Raw genomic sequence first — 18,835 nt, 5'->3', positions numbered from 1 at the left:
CTCCTGATTAAATGCTGGATATGACCAATTAGCCCCGCTCAATACATGCAGAGATCAAGTAGTGGTGGAAACCACTCTACTTCCCCAAATAATAACCCAAACTAATTGTTTTTAAGAGTCCCATTCAAAACTTGCGTTACCTAAAATACCTACAGAAGTACTGCATTTATTCAAAGTAACAATTTTCAAGAATGTCTCCCGTCAGTTTAGGCAACTGTTTCATATTCATATATATAACATACAAATTAAGTTGTGTAAAGTGCATTTTGAAATGCAGTGAAGTGGAGAGCATATAATATATTCTTGCAATATTTGCATCTTGAGATGTTGTTGTATTGTTTAAGTTTTGTGAGGAGGGGGATGTACATGCAGGTCGGTGGTGTCGGGTTTCATTTTCCGGGTGGGATCAGTTCAGTTCGGTCCTGTTTTGGTTCAGTGTTGAAGCCCCAGCGTGGCGTTGCCTGTTGCTCAGACTCTGAGAAATCTGACCAAATCAAGTCCTGCTGCCGCTGCGCATGGATCTAGATATATATTAGGTGTTTTATTACCCTCAGGACCGTCTGCCAGGTGCACAGCCTTGACAAGTCGCAGTACCGTTACAATAGTAAACATGAAGCCTGAGAGGGAGGGCATCGTTTTTCAGGCTCTTCTCTTGATCCACAGTAAGTAGGCTGGAGTTTGGTTTGTGTATCATTGTTTTACATAAAGGTGCATGTAGAGTACGCAAAGATAATAACTTATCATTATTGTTTTAAAACTGTAGCCTATTAAGACCAAAAATATGAATCATTAAAATGTATAGTTTTTCATTATTTCCTCTTTTTCTTTGAAGAGATTTAGCTTCATATTTTAAGACTTTGAAATTACTACGCTTATTTAAAGTGTTAGAAAACATTTCAGTTAATTTGCTGACAGCTAGAGACAGACATGATCTATTTCAATATTTTCAGTCTAATATTAAAGCCAGACCTGATGCTTCCCTCCTGTCCACCTCATGCTTCCAACACAGGCACACACAATCCTGTCAGATGAGTTTTACTGACTCAGTATCAAAAGCATCAAGCTTCGCCCCACTGCACATCATGTCAAAGAGTAGAATTTACGCTATTGACTTCAATTATAGATATTTAGTTTTTCAAAACAGATGCAGTAAGTTGTCTGTTGGTGATCTTATTTACATAACATGGGGGGGCCGTCTGAAGGTCTGTTTTAGTGATTATGCTGTTAACTTTCCCTCCTGTTTCTCTATTTCAGTCCCTGTGGCCTGCCTCTTCACTGCAGGTATGTTTCTCTTTGTGTGTGTGCAGTTATAATTCATTCTGGATGTCTCAACTCAACACCCTCTCTGCCCTTCAGTGTCTGGTCAGTCTGACAGCAGCAGCAGTGTGGTGGTGGCAGGGTATAATGTGAGCGCCCCCGCTGGGTCGAGGGTGGTGCTGCAGTGTGTGAGCGGCCGCATGGTGTGGACCAGGGACAGGTTGAGGGACAGGCAGAGGGTGGTCCACTGGGACATGTACCGGGCACGTCCAGACTACGCCATGGAGAGGGTGCTGGACATGTTCTCCGCAGGAGACCAGAGGATCTACAACTCTTACAACCAGGGCAGGGTTGGCCTCACTCCAAGAGCCTTCAGGGACGGAAACTTCTCTCTGGTCATCAAAGGTCACACTCATTGTCTTTGACTTGTCCATTCATTCATTTGTTTGTCTGTTTGAATTGCATTTTGCCACAGTAATACAGTTGAAAAGAAGGTCAGCTCAGGGCTCACTCCCTCAAGGGAATTTTTCAGTATACGTGGTAAACCAGATCTTAATGCATCCCATCTCAGCCTACACAACAGTCATCTCTTTATCTATTATTCCACAAAAGTGTGTTGATTTGAATTTGGTTAACAGAAGTGGTCTTTGTTTCAGGCGAGGCAGCCCACATCTCTCTCGTAAAATGTCTGAAAAACTGCTGTTTTTAAAAGTGCATTGAAGCGCTTGTGGGAAACTCGAAACACCCACACAATAACACAGTTCAAGGTTGACTTCAAAGCAAAAATATTTTGATTCCAGAATGAAGAAATGGAAGAAATGTGACATAAACATGATTTATAACTCATAAACTACAGCAAAGCGCTGTCATTTTTTGAAATCTTTAAAAAGAGATAACATTGATTTTACCCAACATTATCAGCATGTCTGCATATTCTGTGTTTCTGCTCGTGATCATAGACGTGACGATGAATGACAGAGGTCTGTACTCCTGTAACCTCCACCATCTTTACTGCAACCTGTACGAGACAGTCAGAGTACAGCTCAACGTCACTAAGTCACGTACGTATCACACTACACAGGCTATCAGCATCTTCAACGCATAGCAACTTTAAAGCTGACTCCGTTTGTCTTTTCATTAAAGGTCGTAAACAGCAGCGCTTCTGGGACGGACATAAGGCGGTGTATGTGGTGCTGCTTGGTAGTACTGTGGTGCTGCCGTGCATCAACCGGCGTAACGTGTGGACGGACTGGAGCAACGAGGAGGAGGACCAGCAGGTGCGTGGAGTGCACGAGCTTGTTTGGAGGTTTTCTTCAGACATTAGGTCTCAGTCTAGATTTACTTTTAATTTAAAGGGATTATGTGATATTTACTGAAAAGTGTAACTCCCTCCCTAACTTGGTGGCCTCCAGGTGGTCCACTGGGACCGTCAGACCCAAGGAGTCCACCACAACCGCGCTGACCGTCTGGTGGACCTATACGCCTCTGGAGAGCAGCGAAGCTACGGAACACTGTTCCTCCAGAGGAAGATGAACATCAGCAATCAAGCCTTCTCAGACGGAGACTTTTCTCTTTCCATATCTGATCTGCAGGTTTGTGTGTGCAAAAGAAGAGCAATTTAACAGAAAACGCCTCAAGAGCCTGATAGCTTCAGTACTCATAGTAAAAATATACTTCCATATGAGGTACACTTCCCACTGGATACCCCCTAACTGTGTGTGTACATGTATATGTATATGGTGTTTCCAGAACACATGGAACCTTCATTAGTAATGCAGCTCTTTATCGCTCTGTTGGGAAAAAGAGGTTGGCAGTCAAAGTAAGTTGAGCTACATCTCTTGTATAACAACAGTAACATAAGAAACTGTACAATATCTATCCAAAAGGACTTCCTACCAGTCCCCTTGCTGCCATTTGTAGTGATAGCAAGCAGAGAAACGTTTACAGTCACAGTTTAGGAATCTCAAGGTCCCCGGCGTCTCTTTTGATAGAGCTCATAAATCAGAACATTTAGGTTAAACACGACAACACTGTGGCACGTGTCCAGGATTCCTGTCAGCTACAGGCAACACTCATTCCACTGTCACACCACTTCTGTTCATGTTTTGTGTTTTGAAAATTTAAAAGAAGAATCAATTAGCTCTAATGTAACACAAAATCTAGAAAGTTTTTTTGCTAAATCAGAAGTATTGAGTGCTCTCAAATGATCCTATTTGCTCGAATGAGCATTGATGCTACACAAGAGCAGGCTATGTTTTGCAAAGTGCATGCAAAGGGCATTTCTCTACCTTCAAAACTGCTCGGATGTCAGACATTCTTGACATTTTTATGTCCACTTTTGCTGTAAGAGTAATCATCAAAAATAGTCATTTTATTTGAGGCAGAGCACTTTCCACAGGGGTTTAAGGTTTAAATTGATGTAAAGAAATCTTTAACAACACCAGAAACCTTTATTAGCATGGATTTAATTGGTGGCTTGTGTTTTAAATTAATTCTGATATTTTTGAATTCCAGCTTCCTTTTTGTTGTTTGGTGTTGTTTACATTTTTGATCACAGATGGTTTCATATGAAGGCACATACAGTGGCCTTTAATGTGTGTATTTGTCTGTCTACATTTAACACACAGTACACAGACCAGGGGATGTATTCCTGCCACCTCCACCACCATTACTGTGGTCTACATGAGAGGAGAGAGTTTCAGGTCACAGTGGAAGCACCAGTGATTCAGACCACACTGCCAGCCAAAGCACTGCCCAGTGAAGACAAAGGTAACACACAAACACACACACACACACACACACACACACTCTCTCTCTCTCCCCCTGCTCTAGTTATAGTGAGTCAGTGTAAGTGCCTTAGCAGAGAGAATGCTTTATGACTTAGTGGATTTGAGCTATCATGAGAACAATTAGGCTAAAGAAAACACACATCTGTTCTTTCCTTCACTCCTCCCCTCTGTGCCTTCTCATTTTGTCCTCATGCCATGATTCATCTCTGCCTCGCACTCTCCACAGGTTCAAAGTAACAGTATAGATGGAGAGAAGAGGAAGAGGGGAAGAAAAGCTCTTATTTCTGAACTTTTATGTTTTGTTTCATGAGAGATTTCTTTCTTGCACTGTCAGCTTGTCTGACGCCAGACCCCTGAAACCACACACCCTCCCTCACAGCCCAGTCCTCCAAACCTCACCCTCACCTTTCTTCTTACCCTCCACTCTTTCGTCGCTATGCCACTACTCAACAGACTTTTGTGTTATTGCTTTGTCTTGTCTGCAGGGTCTGATTTTGTCTTTAGTGCATCATTCAACTTTCTTTTCGGCATGCTCCTCCCCGTTTCTCCTCTCTCAATTGTTTAGTTCACATTTCTAAGTGCTTTGACCTGCCTAAGAAATTCTTTCCCCGAGTGCAAATTAGAAAGTGGAGACAGAAAAGAGAGGAAGAGAGAGCATTGACTCGTTGGCGTGCCAGTTGCCTTCCTCAAAGTCCTATAGAATGAGAACGTTTTGTTGGTGCGTGTGTCTGTGTTTTCCAGAAGGTTACTGAAACAAAGCCCGTAATGGCAGATGTATCAATGTGCGGAACTCATTGAGAGAGGTTTGGAAATGAAAAAGGCCTGTGGTCAAGTCAGTCTGTGTGTGTGTGTGTGTGTGTGTGTGTGTCAAAGAGCATGCCAAGTCCGATCTCATTTCGGAGGAATCTCTCAGATGCAGTCTTTGGACACAATTAATCCCTCACTCCCGGAGCTGTAATAACACAGTAGGATTGCACCATGGGAATTTTACTGGTTAGAAAGAGAAATCTTCCAGCACAGCAGTGAGTTTGTACAGTTTCTTCCTCTGTGCTCTCAGACAGTAGTCTGTAGTATTTTATCATCTTATCTGCTCCTGTTTTGCCCTCTCTGACTGTCTGCTGCACTGTTGACTTTGGCTCTCTCCTGACATTCTGGAGACATTGCACTCTTCCGTCTGTCCAGCCTTCTCTCTGATTTCCACCCTTAAAGGATCCCACATGCTCAGGTTTGTTTTTCATCTCTGCTCCTGTCACTCGCTCTTTTCCATCGCATTTCTCACTTTCTTTTTGCCTTCCTTCATGAAGAAAGAGAACTGTTTTTGGTGGTTTGTGGACATGAGCAGGAAGTTTGCTTCTTCTGCGTGGCAGCACAGCAAGCTGGCAACACAGACAGACAGACTAGCCCATGGATGAGGTTTTTGAGAGTCTGTTGATGAAATAGCAGAGAAGAGATCTAGGTCACCCCTCCCTCCCACCCATCAGAGTTATTTCACAGTGCAGTTTGAGCAGGAAGAGGACGGGGCAACCAGTCTAAACACAAACACATATGTTCCCATCAGGCACGAGTCAGCAGAAAATAGCTTTAAACTAAATAAAAGGATCAGAGGATTTGCAATGTTAATGAACATGTTGTTTTCATGTACTCTGCAGCTGTGTATGCGCTTTAAGTTTGTGTTTGGGATCAAGGTCTTTTCTAGCTTCATTTTGCGAGGCAAACCTCTGGAGAAACATCTCACCGTCCCCTTCCTCTCCCTTGGCTCTCCTCCTCTGATCTACCCCACTCTGTCCTTCCTTCACTCCTCCTTCTCTCCTCACTTCTCTGTGTTTTACTGCCAGGGAAAGTAAATCACAGCATGACTTTCTGTCTAGATCTCATTTTGGCTGAAATGTGTTGAGTCTGAGGTCCACAGCTGCTTCTTGCCTTGCACTTTTTTTAACGAGGCAAAATGAAACCAGGCTTTCCCTCACCCCTCTGCTTCTCAACACCGTTCTTAACAGAACCGCACCTCTCACCTGATGCTTAATTATTCCTCGCTGCCCTGTAAATGTGTTAAGCATGACTTTACAGCCAGAAAAAATGTGCAAGGTGTCAGAGTTTACGTAACACACGTGCAACAACAAATGCACACGCATATGCAGCCACACGCACAGACAGAAAATGATTTTTGTTGGGCATGGAGTCTCCGAGCATTAGATCTAGTACGCTGCTACAAACACACATAAGACACAAATCACAGAGTACACCGGGATGAAAGACTAGATTAGTTTAATCCAGTCTTTTTGTGTTTTCCCCAAAACAAATTGGTAACAAAAATGAAATTCTGAAAAACAAAGTGACAGTGTGTAAAAGTCAGATATATTATTCATACATAAAAAAATAGATTATTTTCCTTCTTTAAATTATTTCCTTGTTCACCGAAGAAATAAGGATTTTGTACAGTAGTAACCAGGTCATTATATAAGAAAAATGTACATATGTGCATCCGTACTAGCATCTATACATGGCTGTTCATGAGCATGCTTACATGCTCACAATGACTTTGGTACACTAATCTAATGGTAAGACTGCATTATTTACACATTTGTCTCTTAGCTCAGCATGTTAGCGTGCTTACATTTGCTAGTTAGCACTAAATACAAAGTTGCTGAGGTTAGTGGAAATATCGATGGTCATATATTGAAATTCATGACAACAAAAGGTTTAACCTAATGAGTGCGCTAGATTAAGGGATAACCAAAGTTAGAACTATTCTTACGAAAGGGGATACTAATATTCCAAAATTTTATGACAATCCATCAAAAGGTTGAAACATTTCACTAAAACCTACAAATGGCAACCTCATGGGGGCATTGGAGGAAGAAGATAGTAAGAAAATGTATAATCAGGGACCCATGAATGTCTGCCAATCCAAAAACGAGATGTTGCAATGTTTCACAGGATAATTGAAAAAACAACAAGGCCTGCTGGTGGTGCTGGAGGAAAAGTCAAAGTATCACCAAAGGCAGTAGGATTGATTCTCTCGGCACCATGAATATCTGCGCCAAAATTCATGGCGGTCCATCCGATAGTTGTCGAGATATTTCAGTCTGGACCATAGCAGTGGACGGACTGACCAGCACCGCTAGTGCGGCTAAACACGTTATTAATAATTCGGAAGTTAACTCCTCCACAAATAAAGTTCAATGGATTTGTGGGTTACTCATGACTGTGTGTAATGTCTGTTCAATGCAAGGTCTGGTCTTGTTTATTAAATGTGTAAAAGCTCACAATGATTCATTAGTCTGTTTGTAAAAGAAAAGAGAAAAGGAAGATCTTCATGCTGACTGTTGTGATTCTCAGATACCAGTAAGGCTGAATCACCGCGAGTCATCAATGTTATTCTGCCCGACCAGAGGCACCACTTCCTCATGCCACTGGGCTACGTCCTCACCTCCTTCCTGCTCCTGGCATTCATTATCCTCATCATCATCCTCATCACACGCAGACGGAGAACCAAAGGTCTGACCTGCAGTACCTCAGTCTGACTGTAGATTTACACAGAATCTACATTTCTGAATCTCATCTAATTTTCCTGTGTTTTCAGAGTTTAACCCGCAGTCATCCATGAGGTGAGAACACACAAACACACTCACATAATCACTGTCTTTCCCCTTTAACACACACACACACACACACACCGTTTCTTACCGTGATAGGTCCAGCAGAAGTCACAGCAGCTCGGAAGAGTTTGAGATGGACGTTACTGAAGTGAGCGCGTGCAGTCGGGAGGAGAGAAGACTTGGTGAGTCAGATGAAAGAGAGGAAAAGTGACTTTTGTCTTGACTGCGTGTTCTGACTTTCACCTGTGTGATTCTAGACTACAAGAACAACCTGCTGAAAGAGAAGGTCCACACTCAGCCTAAAGTCATTGATCTTGACAAAGGTAACACACACACACACACACACACACACACAAAGTCGGCCATCATTAATTGTTTTCTCATTTTCCTTCATCTTAATTTTGGTTTGGATTCTTTGCAGAGATGCAGAAATTTTCTAAGTGAGGAAAAGTGAAACTGGAGTCACTGGCTGGTCCAGAGGCTGCACATACTCAACACCTCAACACAGGAGAGACAGCAAGAGATAAAACATGTTGTACAAATTCAGAAAACCAGTAAATACAGCTCACACTGAGGCATTGTGTTTTCAAATAACAAAGAAAAGCTGATTTTGTATTAATTGTACAAAAAAAACTGGACTTGGATCACTGTGCACAGCACAATAGCGCCACCCAGAGGGGAATCTAAACCGAGCCTTGACTGTTGGATGAAAGAGCAAGTGTGCATACATTTAATTAATTTGTGATTGAGTGAATATGAATTATGGGTTATTACAGCTTTGGTCATTATTCCTCAAGTTAAAAAAAATATTTTCATTTCTTTCTTACTCACAAATCCATCTTGGATTAACTGACTGGAATGAGGCACTACTGAGAGGCTACTACCAGTGTGTACTACTTCCTGTAGGCTTTGATTAACTGTATGCTAACTGACCAATGAAGCAGTGTATGTAAAAATGTATCATTTTGATGTGTTAAAATTCAATGTTTGACGCTGATGTTTAGCTGAAGTTGGTTATTCACGATTTGTTTGAGGAGATAACGTTGTCTATTTGTATTCAAATGAATGTTTTTATACCTGTGCTTTTCCTACCGGGACATTTCATTCATTTGGAAGTTGAGAACAAGTTAAGCTTCGTCATGATTTTGATTTGACCGACATGTCTTTTATATTTCTTTATCGTTCCCAAATGGGCCAGATTCGAAGATCTTTTCCACAACAGGTATTTTCACTTCACAGGAAAAGCACAGGTGGAATAAAAAAGATAAAAGTTAGTCAATGTAATGCTGCATTACATTGACTTAAATGTTAATAACTGCATTTGTTGAGTCGGACCATCTGTTTTGCATGCATTTTAATTCAGGTGGAAACAGCCCTGGTTGTGGTGTCAAGTACACACTTATGTACACACTTTGCTGCTGATATCTGCGCTTTTTGAATGTTTTGTGTCGAGTCTGCACCTACTGGTCGCACTGATGAGTGTATAAATAAATTAAAATAGGTATCAGCATAGCTATTCTCAATTTGAATGTATTCATCTTAACAGACAGTCACACCTAAGTACATATACGTAAATAGTTCATTTATTCATTCCTTTGTGTCACAAACAAACAGTCCCTGAATTCAAGACAAATGGCCTTTCATATACTTTGTGAAGTTTGTTTTGTGTCCTTTTTCTACAAAATAAATGGTACTGTAATATACTTTCAATTTAAAAATGGTAGAAAGCCCTGGTCTGTCTAGCACTGTTGGACAACTGTATCAAAGGAAGCAGCTCTCAAATCAGTGCACATCCTCACACACACTCACTCTCACATTTACAAACTCACCTGCAATCTGAAGCCAGTACGAGAAAAAGAGTTCCAACATTCACAGAGTTTCAAGGCGTTAGTTAATCCCCCTCTGTCTGTCTGTCTCTCTCACACAAACACACATCCAGTCAAATAGACAGAGTAAGAGGAAATTCATACATTAAGTAAACATAGGATCAGAGGACATTTTGGTCCACCCTGTGCGTTTACAATTTAAAAACGTAAGCTACGGGTACTGTAGAGTGATGACCAGGATACAGGGTGGAGAAAAGACTCGCTGCAGGACGTTTTGGACATTGGGGTGGACTTGTTATGTAGCACTAAATTCAATTTGAAATGATCATCATGTTTGCTGTTGTTCGAAAGCCAAGAGTAGCATAAAAGCTGATGTTCTACACAAGAGGAAATGGACCTAAGGAATAAGAGAATACACTCCAATAACAATGAACTGACAAGACTAGAATCTGAACATTACAAACAGAGAGCTGCAAATGTGTCTTTGTCTTCATGTCCATCAAAACATGTACCATGTGTCAGCCACGGTAAGTCACTACGCAGTTGAAGGAGTTGCTGTGGTACACGTACTGTACAAACCTTAGTTTTACAATCTGGTCTTGAAGAAAACTTCTTTCACTCAAAATGTTTGGTATCACAAAGAAACTTAAATTGGAACTTGAAAACAATTTGGCACAGTGATGTATGTTATAACTTTTGCATACATGGTAATAGAGTAAGACTGGATCACCAACTGGGCAAAGCGAGCCATTGCCCAATAGATCCATCATCATGTGATATCTGTGGGTTATAATAGACCACAACCCTTTTTAACATGGAAAGTTCTCAACAATGACGTAACATTAGTTGACAATTGTATTTTGGTGGCGGCCAGTGAGCTACACAGCAGTGTGGATGATCAACTGGGTCTTTGAATTATTGAGCAGGTATATATTCGACTCCAAAAGAGGAATCAATGGCATTGTAGTTATCTATAAAGCTAGACCAAAACTAGCGGTGAGATAGCAAGTCCCTTTTGAAAAGAGTAAACTCTGACATTTATTCTGTCATGGATCAGAAACAGAAGACAGATGAGGCTTTGTGATTTGAATCACATCTGTTTTATTCAAGCAAAAGGCATTTAGGGCCAAAGAGTAGAATTGCACTTATTTCCAAATGCGTGCTCAGTGGTTAGACATGAGCAAGGGTTGGAAGTTACTGGATCTCACATTGCTGGAGTAGACATGAGACGATGACAACAATTCCACACAGCTGGGATAAAAAGTTTGGTCTGCAAAAGCATTTTCAGTGGCCTTTGAAAATGTTAAGTCTCCTTAATGGCTACAGTTTGGCTACATCTATATACCTATACTCTAAAAATGTCAAAAGAGCCCATCTTATTGTATTGTATAGTGCTCATTGTAATTACCAGTTTCACACATACACTGAAGGCCAATGTCTTAAAGACAACCAAAAAAATGCAACATCAACAGTTATAATTCCAGCAATAAAATGCCAGGCAAAGTGAAATGAAAGTACAAATGAATTCCAAACAGTTTTATCTCCTTAAAATACATTTATTTCAATAGGATGGAGGCCACAGCAGGGAATGCAATCATCCAGTGTTGGTATACAACACCGTCATTGCCCAACAAAGTCTTTGTCTACACTCAAATCATATGATGCTCAGCAGCAGTGAGACAAAAATACTACAAAAAAAAGCTTTTGTTAGAGGAATATTAAAATGTCACACGTGAGAAGTACATCGTTTTGATCAGCTGGGATAGATGCCAGTGTGACTAAACAGAAGACTTTATTAAACGTTAATACACTCAGCGGAATAAGCAAGAAGTACAGTAATTGTTTTGACAGTTCAGAAGGCACTACTCTTTTATTGGCTGGATTATATGATAAATAAGGCGTGGCTGTATTTTGGCGGTTCTCCATTGGAGATACCCACTAAGGCATCTGTCTAACACTATATTTTCTTACTTTTAAGACTTGAATATATCACAAAGGCAAACTTTCTGGCACATCATTGAGAGCACCTGATTGCGAAAAGTCGGCAATTTTAACCCAGTGTAGCACTTTTTCTTTTTTTAAACTTCATGGCAGTTTGTCTAGCATCGCCTCGCTGTGAGGCTGTAGGTCTTAACGTATAGGCACTTATCTAAACACAGACTGTTTCTTAATGAAGTCCTACCCGGAAGGTAGATGGACAGGTATGATCAGGTGGTTCAACAGTGTGTTACTGGTTAGCTTATTTGTTGTGAGGTGACCAATGAAATTCCTTTTTATTCAATCCAAAATCAAAGCTCCTATACAAAAAAAATGAATTGGCACTAAACCAGGCGTATAAATAAATAACGGCATCAGATCCCACCATTACCCAGTCGACTTTAACCATCGAACTAAAATGGAAGGAGTTTCTGTCAGTATGCAAGTATGTCCTTCGACTTCCTCGACAACCGTTCATTGGATCGACTTCACACTTGGCTGGTCGAGGACCCAACGAAGTGCAGTGTGGATGCATTCTCAGTGGGTTAAAGTACACAATCTGTGGTGTGTTGAGACGAATCCCTATTACCTGTTAAACTGCCGAACAGCATGCTGGGTACAGCTGGCTCTCAAGTCAATGCTTGAGTGAGCTTTTGCACCCAAATGATGCGTATACTCAAGCATTCCTAGGGGATGCAACTTTGTCATGGCAGATGTACTGCTGAGAACCCAAGGAAGTCCAGTGCCAAGAGTGAAATCGTTGGGATGAGTGGTTCTCGAGAAAGGCGAAATACCGGAGGCCAAGCAATCGGCTCGGTCCCAACAGGTCTGTTTGGAACTACACTAGTTCATAAAACAGCTTTTTTTTCTCTTTCTAAATGAGGACAAATATCTAAATATTGGCATCTGAGAAGTACAAATGTGTACGTATTAGAAAAGGGCATCTGTTCAATGATATGCAGGAGTACTATTACAATCTAAACCAACACAGAACAGCAAATCCTCAAAGCCACTTCTCATAGCCTGGCACACAAAATCAATGGCTATTAATAAAACATAGAAAGTAAATATAAGTTGAGGAGAGTTAATAACATTCTTCACTTCTAGTCCTGAGGTTGGAGAAAGTGTGTGTGTGTGTGTGCGAGTTTAATTATCAAGCTGTTTCTGAATGTTTCTGTTTTCTTTGGCAAGTGACACAGAACTCTAATATAAGTTTAAAGATGTCTGGTGTAGTAATGCAGGGTAAAACACACACACAAACACACGGGGCAGACAAGGAATGAAGACCCCCTGCTAGGAGAAAATTTGTTGTGGAGCTCAGTACGTCATCTTCTGAGACTTCATTATGTACGTTGCTCCTCTCCTCTCCTTCATCGTTTCCTCCACTCCTCCGCCTGTTGTTGCTGTTTTAGGAGTTGTAACTCCAAACTGTGAATAAAGGAGTTGGAACGTTTTAGACGAAAGACTTAAATTAACTTATTAGTTTTACCAAGAATATAATAACTTACTAAAGTATCTCTAATTCAAATATATTAACAACATACTAACTAGACATCAACACCCCAGATCAAACTGAAACCTTTCTAAAGTAAATATAACTACTCTTGTTATTAAGGGCTATGAGCAGAAACTTATTAAAAATCATATTGATTCTTCTGATCATCTGAAGTAACACAAACTGCAACAACTGTGGATGAAAAAGGTTTTCCAACCCCTGGCCTGATACTCACTAATAATGATGATGATGATGATGATGATGACAGCTATCAGGATGGCCCACATCTGCAACGGGTAATGGTACAGAACATTCAGTGACACGCATAAGTGGTTATGTATATATAATGTATGTTGTGTAGGTGAATCAAACTATTCATTGGGTAAACATGGCAGGCCTAGGGGTCAGATTTTTTTTTTTAGGCACCTTGCAGTTCTTCCACCAGTATTTCCTTTTCAGCTTCGCTGCACTGGTCTCGAACTGGGAGGCTCCAGCCTGCAGTGCATCTGCTCTGTCATCCAGTTCAGAAAGCTTCTGGTCCCGTTCCAGCACTTTGTCCACATTAACACGCATAATATCCACCACCTACTCACACACAAGAACAAAACACTTGGTTTAATATCAGTACTTTTTAGATTACTGTACCTTGGTGTACTGGATTTGAATGTTGGGTAATTCTGACTAGACGTCATTGAAGATCAAACAAACATTGCCTTGATAAGTTATTTTACAATTAAAAGAATCGATTGGAAATGCACTTATATACCATGCAGAATGCAGATATCACTGCTGAAATGTGTTGAGTAACCTCTAACACCTACAGCTTTATGGACAAGGGTTCACCTAAAATCATGAATGTGCGCGCACGCATGCGACATGCTACGGTTAAAGTTCTGTGTAGGAGGGGCCAACATCAACAGGGCCATAATTAAGAAAGAGAGCAGTAAAGACGATTAAGAACAAAACCACAGGGAGTGTGAGATTTAGCAGCCATTGTATTTCTTGACTTGGTTTTGAATATCGTTTTTCTTTGGCATGTGAGCCGACATGTGGAGGTAGAGCATTAGAGAGCAACTGATTCCACGTGGCGGTGATTCGTGACACTGCTGCCAAGCGTTACGCAAGTCTCTGGTCCAGAACATTAAACAAGACATTAAAGAAGAAGGGGGTCACACGCAGTGGCTGAAGACGGGAGGGTCAATAATAAGAGTGGCACAGGTGAGAGAAATGAAGCAGATTGTAATTGGACCTCGTAAGCCAGTACTGGAAGACAGATCATACCTCATCCACCTGGGCCTGGGTCTGCTGCAAGCGCTTGTTTCCTGACGCTGCGCCAGAACCTTCTGGACCGGCTGCTGACCTGGTGAAATTATGACAATTGTAGATATTAGCCGTCTGTGAGATTTCACAAAAAAATATCATAAAACAAATGATCTTGCACAACATGGAACTCAATCTGCACCTCAACTATTAAGACGCATCGGACTAACAACCGTTTGTGATGGGTAGAAGCAAACACCCTAACCACACTGTCTTATCACACTCATCTTTTGGACTATCCCATAGCTTTACAATTCCTGTATCACAGTTAAAGCCATTATAAAAATTGTTAAATTGTAAATAACTGAACTGATCTCCAATTTGAAGGGGGTGGCGCCACACTAAACAGAGTATTCCATCCAAAAATAGCCGGCCACAAACGGCAACAATATTCATATATTTAGGGAAGGGGTGGGGCCTTCAAGACGTGTGTTTTATATGAATATTGATTTTGCACTGATGCTCTATTTTGTCCTTCTGCCAATAACAGCAATCATTAAGCACACCTTCCTTAACATGTAACAAGAGTCGTTGCAGATTTAATACTTCAGTTAAATAATTGACAATAGATATGCCGCTGGACGAAATACATAATAAAAAAAAAACATCTGTGCAATTTGTATTCGACTTTGTACACCCAGCCCTTCTTTATCTGCAAGCATGCATCTAATTTTTTCTTTCATAACAACTTGGGAAGGACACAAATATAGAAACGGAAACTGGAACAAGGAAATCCTACCCATTACTTGAACTGTTTATCTATGTTTCTAGATTTGATAGGAACCCCAAAAAGAAGGAAGGGTAATTACATCACTGAACTCACATTGGTGCCAAGCTGGTACTATTCTACATGTATTTCATTGCAATATAGCATCTTTGTAATTAATAACTAATCATCCAGAAAACTCTTAATGATATTTAATAACATTTAGAAGGGCTAACGTCAGGGCCATATCATTGAGTCCGGCCTGCCAGTTATAATCAGAGCCATTCATAAATTGATCTGGTAATAAATTCCAGTCGGGTCAGCGATAATAGTTTGGTCACATGTGTCATGATGTAGCTATCTTGGACCAAACGGTACCATTAAAAAAAAAAAACACATGTAATGTGCTTATATTTGTATTTTGTGGTTAAACAACACAGATATAAAGTGAGACTTGCCGTCCCCGCCCATTAACTTTAATAGAAGTGGCAAAAAAGTCTGGCACCAATGCAAAAGCAAAACGCTGTCACATGGCAGAATGAGCCTTCCTTCTTTTACAGGTTAGTCAGTCAGCGGTTAGCTACTGCCACCCTCTGACATGAGACAGCATTGCTCTGCAATGACCAAACTCTCCTGAAAAAAAGACAATAGATAGCGTACGGTTTACTTTACACAGTTTGTCATGACTCAGTAAAAGAGACCTGTGGCAAAACAGTTCTTACTCTCAGCAAACAGGCACACCCATGCATACTAGAATACAAACACAAAACATTTACCATGTACTATGATATAAATATCTCAATCCTTATTGCAGAATGGGCTTTATTGTGCCTTTTTGATAAACATGGGCTAATCAAATTAAAATATCAGCTGTATATTACAGCATGAGGGTATGAAACAAAAGTGACAAAACCACAAATGGCTAAAGAAACCAATGGTGAGCAGTAAAAAATACATTAACATTTAAATGCAGGTTGGATCAGCTTTGCACCAAATCTCACATGAGGCTGACAAACCAAACCATCTCCACCTAAACTGACCTCTGGCAAACCCAAACCAGCCCCTCGGGTTTTATTGCTCCAGGTATTACAGAAAGAGGAACTTTCTTAGTTCCAAGATTAAATATGGTTATGGTTATGAGGAAGCAGAGTGGGGCAGCAGTAACAGAGGAGCTACTTCCGTAGATTCTAGAAAACACTCTCTCCAAACTACCAGTGAATTCGCAAACCCAAGCATTACTTGGGCTAGAGCAAGCATACCATCAGCACGTTAGCTTAGCATCAATATGTGAACAGTCCTGAAGTACACTGCCGCATAATAACATCAGAAAACAAAACCTATTTGTCGAAGAGCCAGTGATCTTACAACCTGGCTGTTACTTGAGTGGCTGAGACAGTGTAAAAACAACACATATCAGTTAGAGTGCATTAACCATTTGTGAGCATTTCAGAGGCAACTGCAGCTGGTGCCCCCTTTAAATATAGCACAAGTGTAGGAGTGAGGCACAACAGCTCACTTACATTCCAACTGTCTAGGTTTGAACGACACAGGAACACATCGCAGTCAAGTTAATGGAAATTGCACTGACTATGCTAGTAAGTCTGACCTATTTAATTTCCTGCAGAAAAACAATCCATGATGTAACTCACCAAACACCAAAGTCAACAATGGAGAATAGGTGGGCTGAATCTAATGTTCCCCCGTGAGACATCCAAGACCCCACTAAGGCGATACAAGTGTATTCATATGATGTTACAATGCTGCTGATTCAAAACAAACAACCCAACAGTCTGTTTCTCTATTCATTATGAATTACCTTTTACACCGCAGACATTCAGACTTGTCATACCATAAATAGCACAGGTGTATGCAACATGAATGATGACTCATTCCATTTAAGATGAGCCAGCTTACACAATAACAAGGCCCTGAAACAGGCTGACATGTTATTAATAATTACACCTGAGCTTTGTCAAAATGTCTGCTATGTAAAAGGCCTATTGACTGCCACTTTGTTCCAGTAATTATTGTTAGCAGATTCTTGTGACTACCTCCTATCGCTGATAACCCTATAGTTGTAAGATGTGTTCAAAGTAGTACAACTGTCCAAACTCAGGGCAATTTCATGAACTTAGTTTCACGGTTTATTTGTTCATAAAAATGCACAGGAAATGGGTTTAAATGGCTTTATATGCCAAATTCTACTATTTTATTCCCCTTTATTATTAGAATATATTATGAAATGTGTTATGCGTCCCAAGTTGTACAATGTTTAAAATACAAAAGCAACATGAAAACAAACAAAACCTTACTTTGAACATGCATCATATTAGGCATTATGAAAAGTAGATGCAGTGCAGCGATTTAATCGCTACTTTTTCTGTGTCATGGCAAAAGCTGATATTCATTTGATGTAAAGATGAGAGGTCTGATGTAAAATTACCTTCCAGAGACATTATTTTAGTACACACTTTGAAAACGTAACTCAAGTGTTTGACCGCAGTCGTTAAGCAGATCTTCCTGTATCAATTACTACTTATTCATATATCAAAACAAGAAAAATATTGAGATATGTCAATTTCTCTACTGCATTGTAGAAGTGAAAAAAGATTGTAAAGCAATCAAAATAGGTGCTTAAGATCATGTGTCATATATCTGTGTAGTGAGATATAAACTAAATCATTGAGTACAATGATTTCGTTTATAACAGGAACTATCTTCAGCGCGGATTAACATCAAACAAACAGGTACTATCCACATGTGGACAGATTTGACCAGGGATGAAAAATTACTTTTAAACATCGAGGTTATTGGTTTTTGCACGTCTACATGTTGAACAAACGTTACCTTCATTTTATTTAGGCAGATTTCCTGTGTAGGGTGGTAGGCCAATTAAGAGGAGGGTGGGAATAGATGAGGGGGAAGTTAATGGATTTAGGGTTGAATAGGGATTATGTTAATGATAAAATAAGTAAACATAAGGGATACAAGGGAATTTGCTTTGGCTTGCGCTGTATTGCTATTGTAACATGACCACAGTTCGACAAACAGTGAATGATAACAATAAAGCATCACTCTGTCCTAACTAGTTACACCACTTTAATTAACGTTACCGTCTCGTGCAATTATTGCCTAACGTTTTTAACAAAAGGTTAACTAAAGCATCAACACATTTCCTGTTTTCAATTGACACGTTAACGCTAATGTTAGCGTTACTTTGCACAAGCCATTAGTGATTCCCAATGACAGCTGCAATACTTAAAAGTTTAACGAAGAACTGTTTTCAGTTTTAACGTTAGGGTTAACTGGATGTACGTAGGCTACGTAGGTAGTGGGTAATTTTAGGGTTAACCGAATGTAAGTAGCCTACGTAGGCAGTGGGCAAAGTTAGATCAACCAAAAAGAAAGGCTAAACTAGCATAAAGCTCATTGTCCTAAGTTATAGTTAATGTTAAGTAGATGTAGACGTTATAAAAGCCATCACGTCATAGTTTCCTTCACTTTTCTTCTTAACTAGTAAATGGTCGTTGACGTGGTTTGTGTTGGGTAAAGTAACCAGGCTCTAATGAAGCGGTAGCTAGCTTAGCCAAATCGCCAAAACTAACGACACCATCCTAGCACTTGTTGCGTGCTAACGTTAGTTGCAAAGTTTAGGGCGTTGCTCTTTTTCTGTGATCCTGTTTCACCAAACTACCCGGAAGGCCCGTATGTTAGGCAAGTAGAAACACGATAGACTTACATTGTGAAATGAGATTTCTCTGAACGACACCGACGCTGTTTCTGGTATCCGAGCTAAAGCTAAAGTGTCGAGCCGTAACAGTTACTGTCGACGCTCGTTATGTAGCCTTCGAGTGCTATCGGAAATG

At 40.4% G+C, this 18,835-nt stretch overlaps 2 protein-coding genes across 2 annotated transcripts; one reads left to right on the top strand and one right to left on the bottom strand.

Annotated features, from left to right (window-relative positions):
- The first annotated feature begins 610 nt into the window (after positions 1 to 610).
- On the top strand, positions 611 to 8,089 carry LOC142954942 (matrix remodeling-associated protein 8-like). Its single transcript, XM_076096317.1, has 12 exons — positions 611 to 662; positions 1,255 to 1,281; positions 1,357 to 1,662; positions 2,217 to 2,318; positions 2,401 to 2,534; positions 2,670 to 2,849; positions 3,885 to 4,026; positions 7,386 to 7,544; positions 7,630 to 7,654; positions 7,742 to 7,827; positions 7,903 to 7,968; positions 8,067 to 8,089. Exons 1-12 carry the CDS (start codon positions 611 to 613, stop codon positions 8,087 to 8,089), a joined length of 1,302 nt encoding a protein of 433 aa, XP_075952432.1.
- A 2,917-nt stretch (positions 8,090 to 11,006) lies between these two features.
- Positions 11,007 to 18,835, bottom strand: vamp3 (vesicle-associated membrane protein 3 (cellubrevin)). The gene is made up of 5 exons (XM_076095768.1): positions 18,709 to 18,835; positions 14,225 to 14,303; positions 13,370 to 13,528; positions 13,179 to 13,230; positions 11,007 to 12,876 (listed from the first exon to the last, which is right to left on the bottom strand). Coding segments are annotated over exons 1-5 (312 nt in total). The 5' UTR covers positions 18,711 to 18,835; the 3' UTR covers positions 11,007 to 12,856.

The sequence above is a fragment of the Anarhichas minor genome, unplaced genomic scaffold (genome assembly GCF_050575085.1).
Source record: "Anarhichas minor isolate MPS153535 unplaced genomic scaffold, ASM5057508v1 ptg000021l, whole genome shotgun sequence".
Classification (NCBI taxonomy): domain Eukaryota; kingdom Metazoa; phylum Chordata; class Actinopteri; order Perciformes; family Anarhichadidae; genus Anarhichas; species Anarhichas minor.
The sequence above is the reverse complement of the archived record's forward strand: the minus strand, read 5'-3'. Positions and strand labels throughout refer to the sequence as shown.

Excerpts from the sequence above, each read along its gene's own strand:
- vamp3 (XM_076095768.1), bottom strand. Across the intron at positions 13,529-14,224 it reads CCCAGGCCCAGGTGGATGAG|GTGGTGGATATTATGCGTGT; the intron begins GTATGATCTGTC and ends GTGTGTGAGTAG. Across the intron at positions 12,877-13,178 it reads CATCATCATCATCATTATTA|TTTGGAGTTACAACTCCTAA; the intron begins GTGAGTATCAGG and ends CTTTATTCACAG.
- LOC142954942 (XM_076096317.1), top strand. The coding sequence starts at position 611 with ATGAAGCCTGAGAGGGAGGGCATCGTTTTTCAGGCTCTTCTCTTGATC. Across the intron at positions 7,545-7,629 it reads ACGCAGACGGAGAACCAAAG|AGTTTAACCCGCAGTCATCC; the intron begins GTCTGACCTGCA and ends CTGTGTTTTCAG. Across the intron at positions 7,969-8,066 it reads AGTCATTGATCTTGACAAAG|AGATGCAGAAATTTTCTAAG; the intron begins GTAACACACACA and ends GATTCTTTGCAG.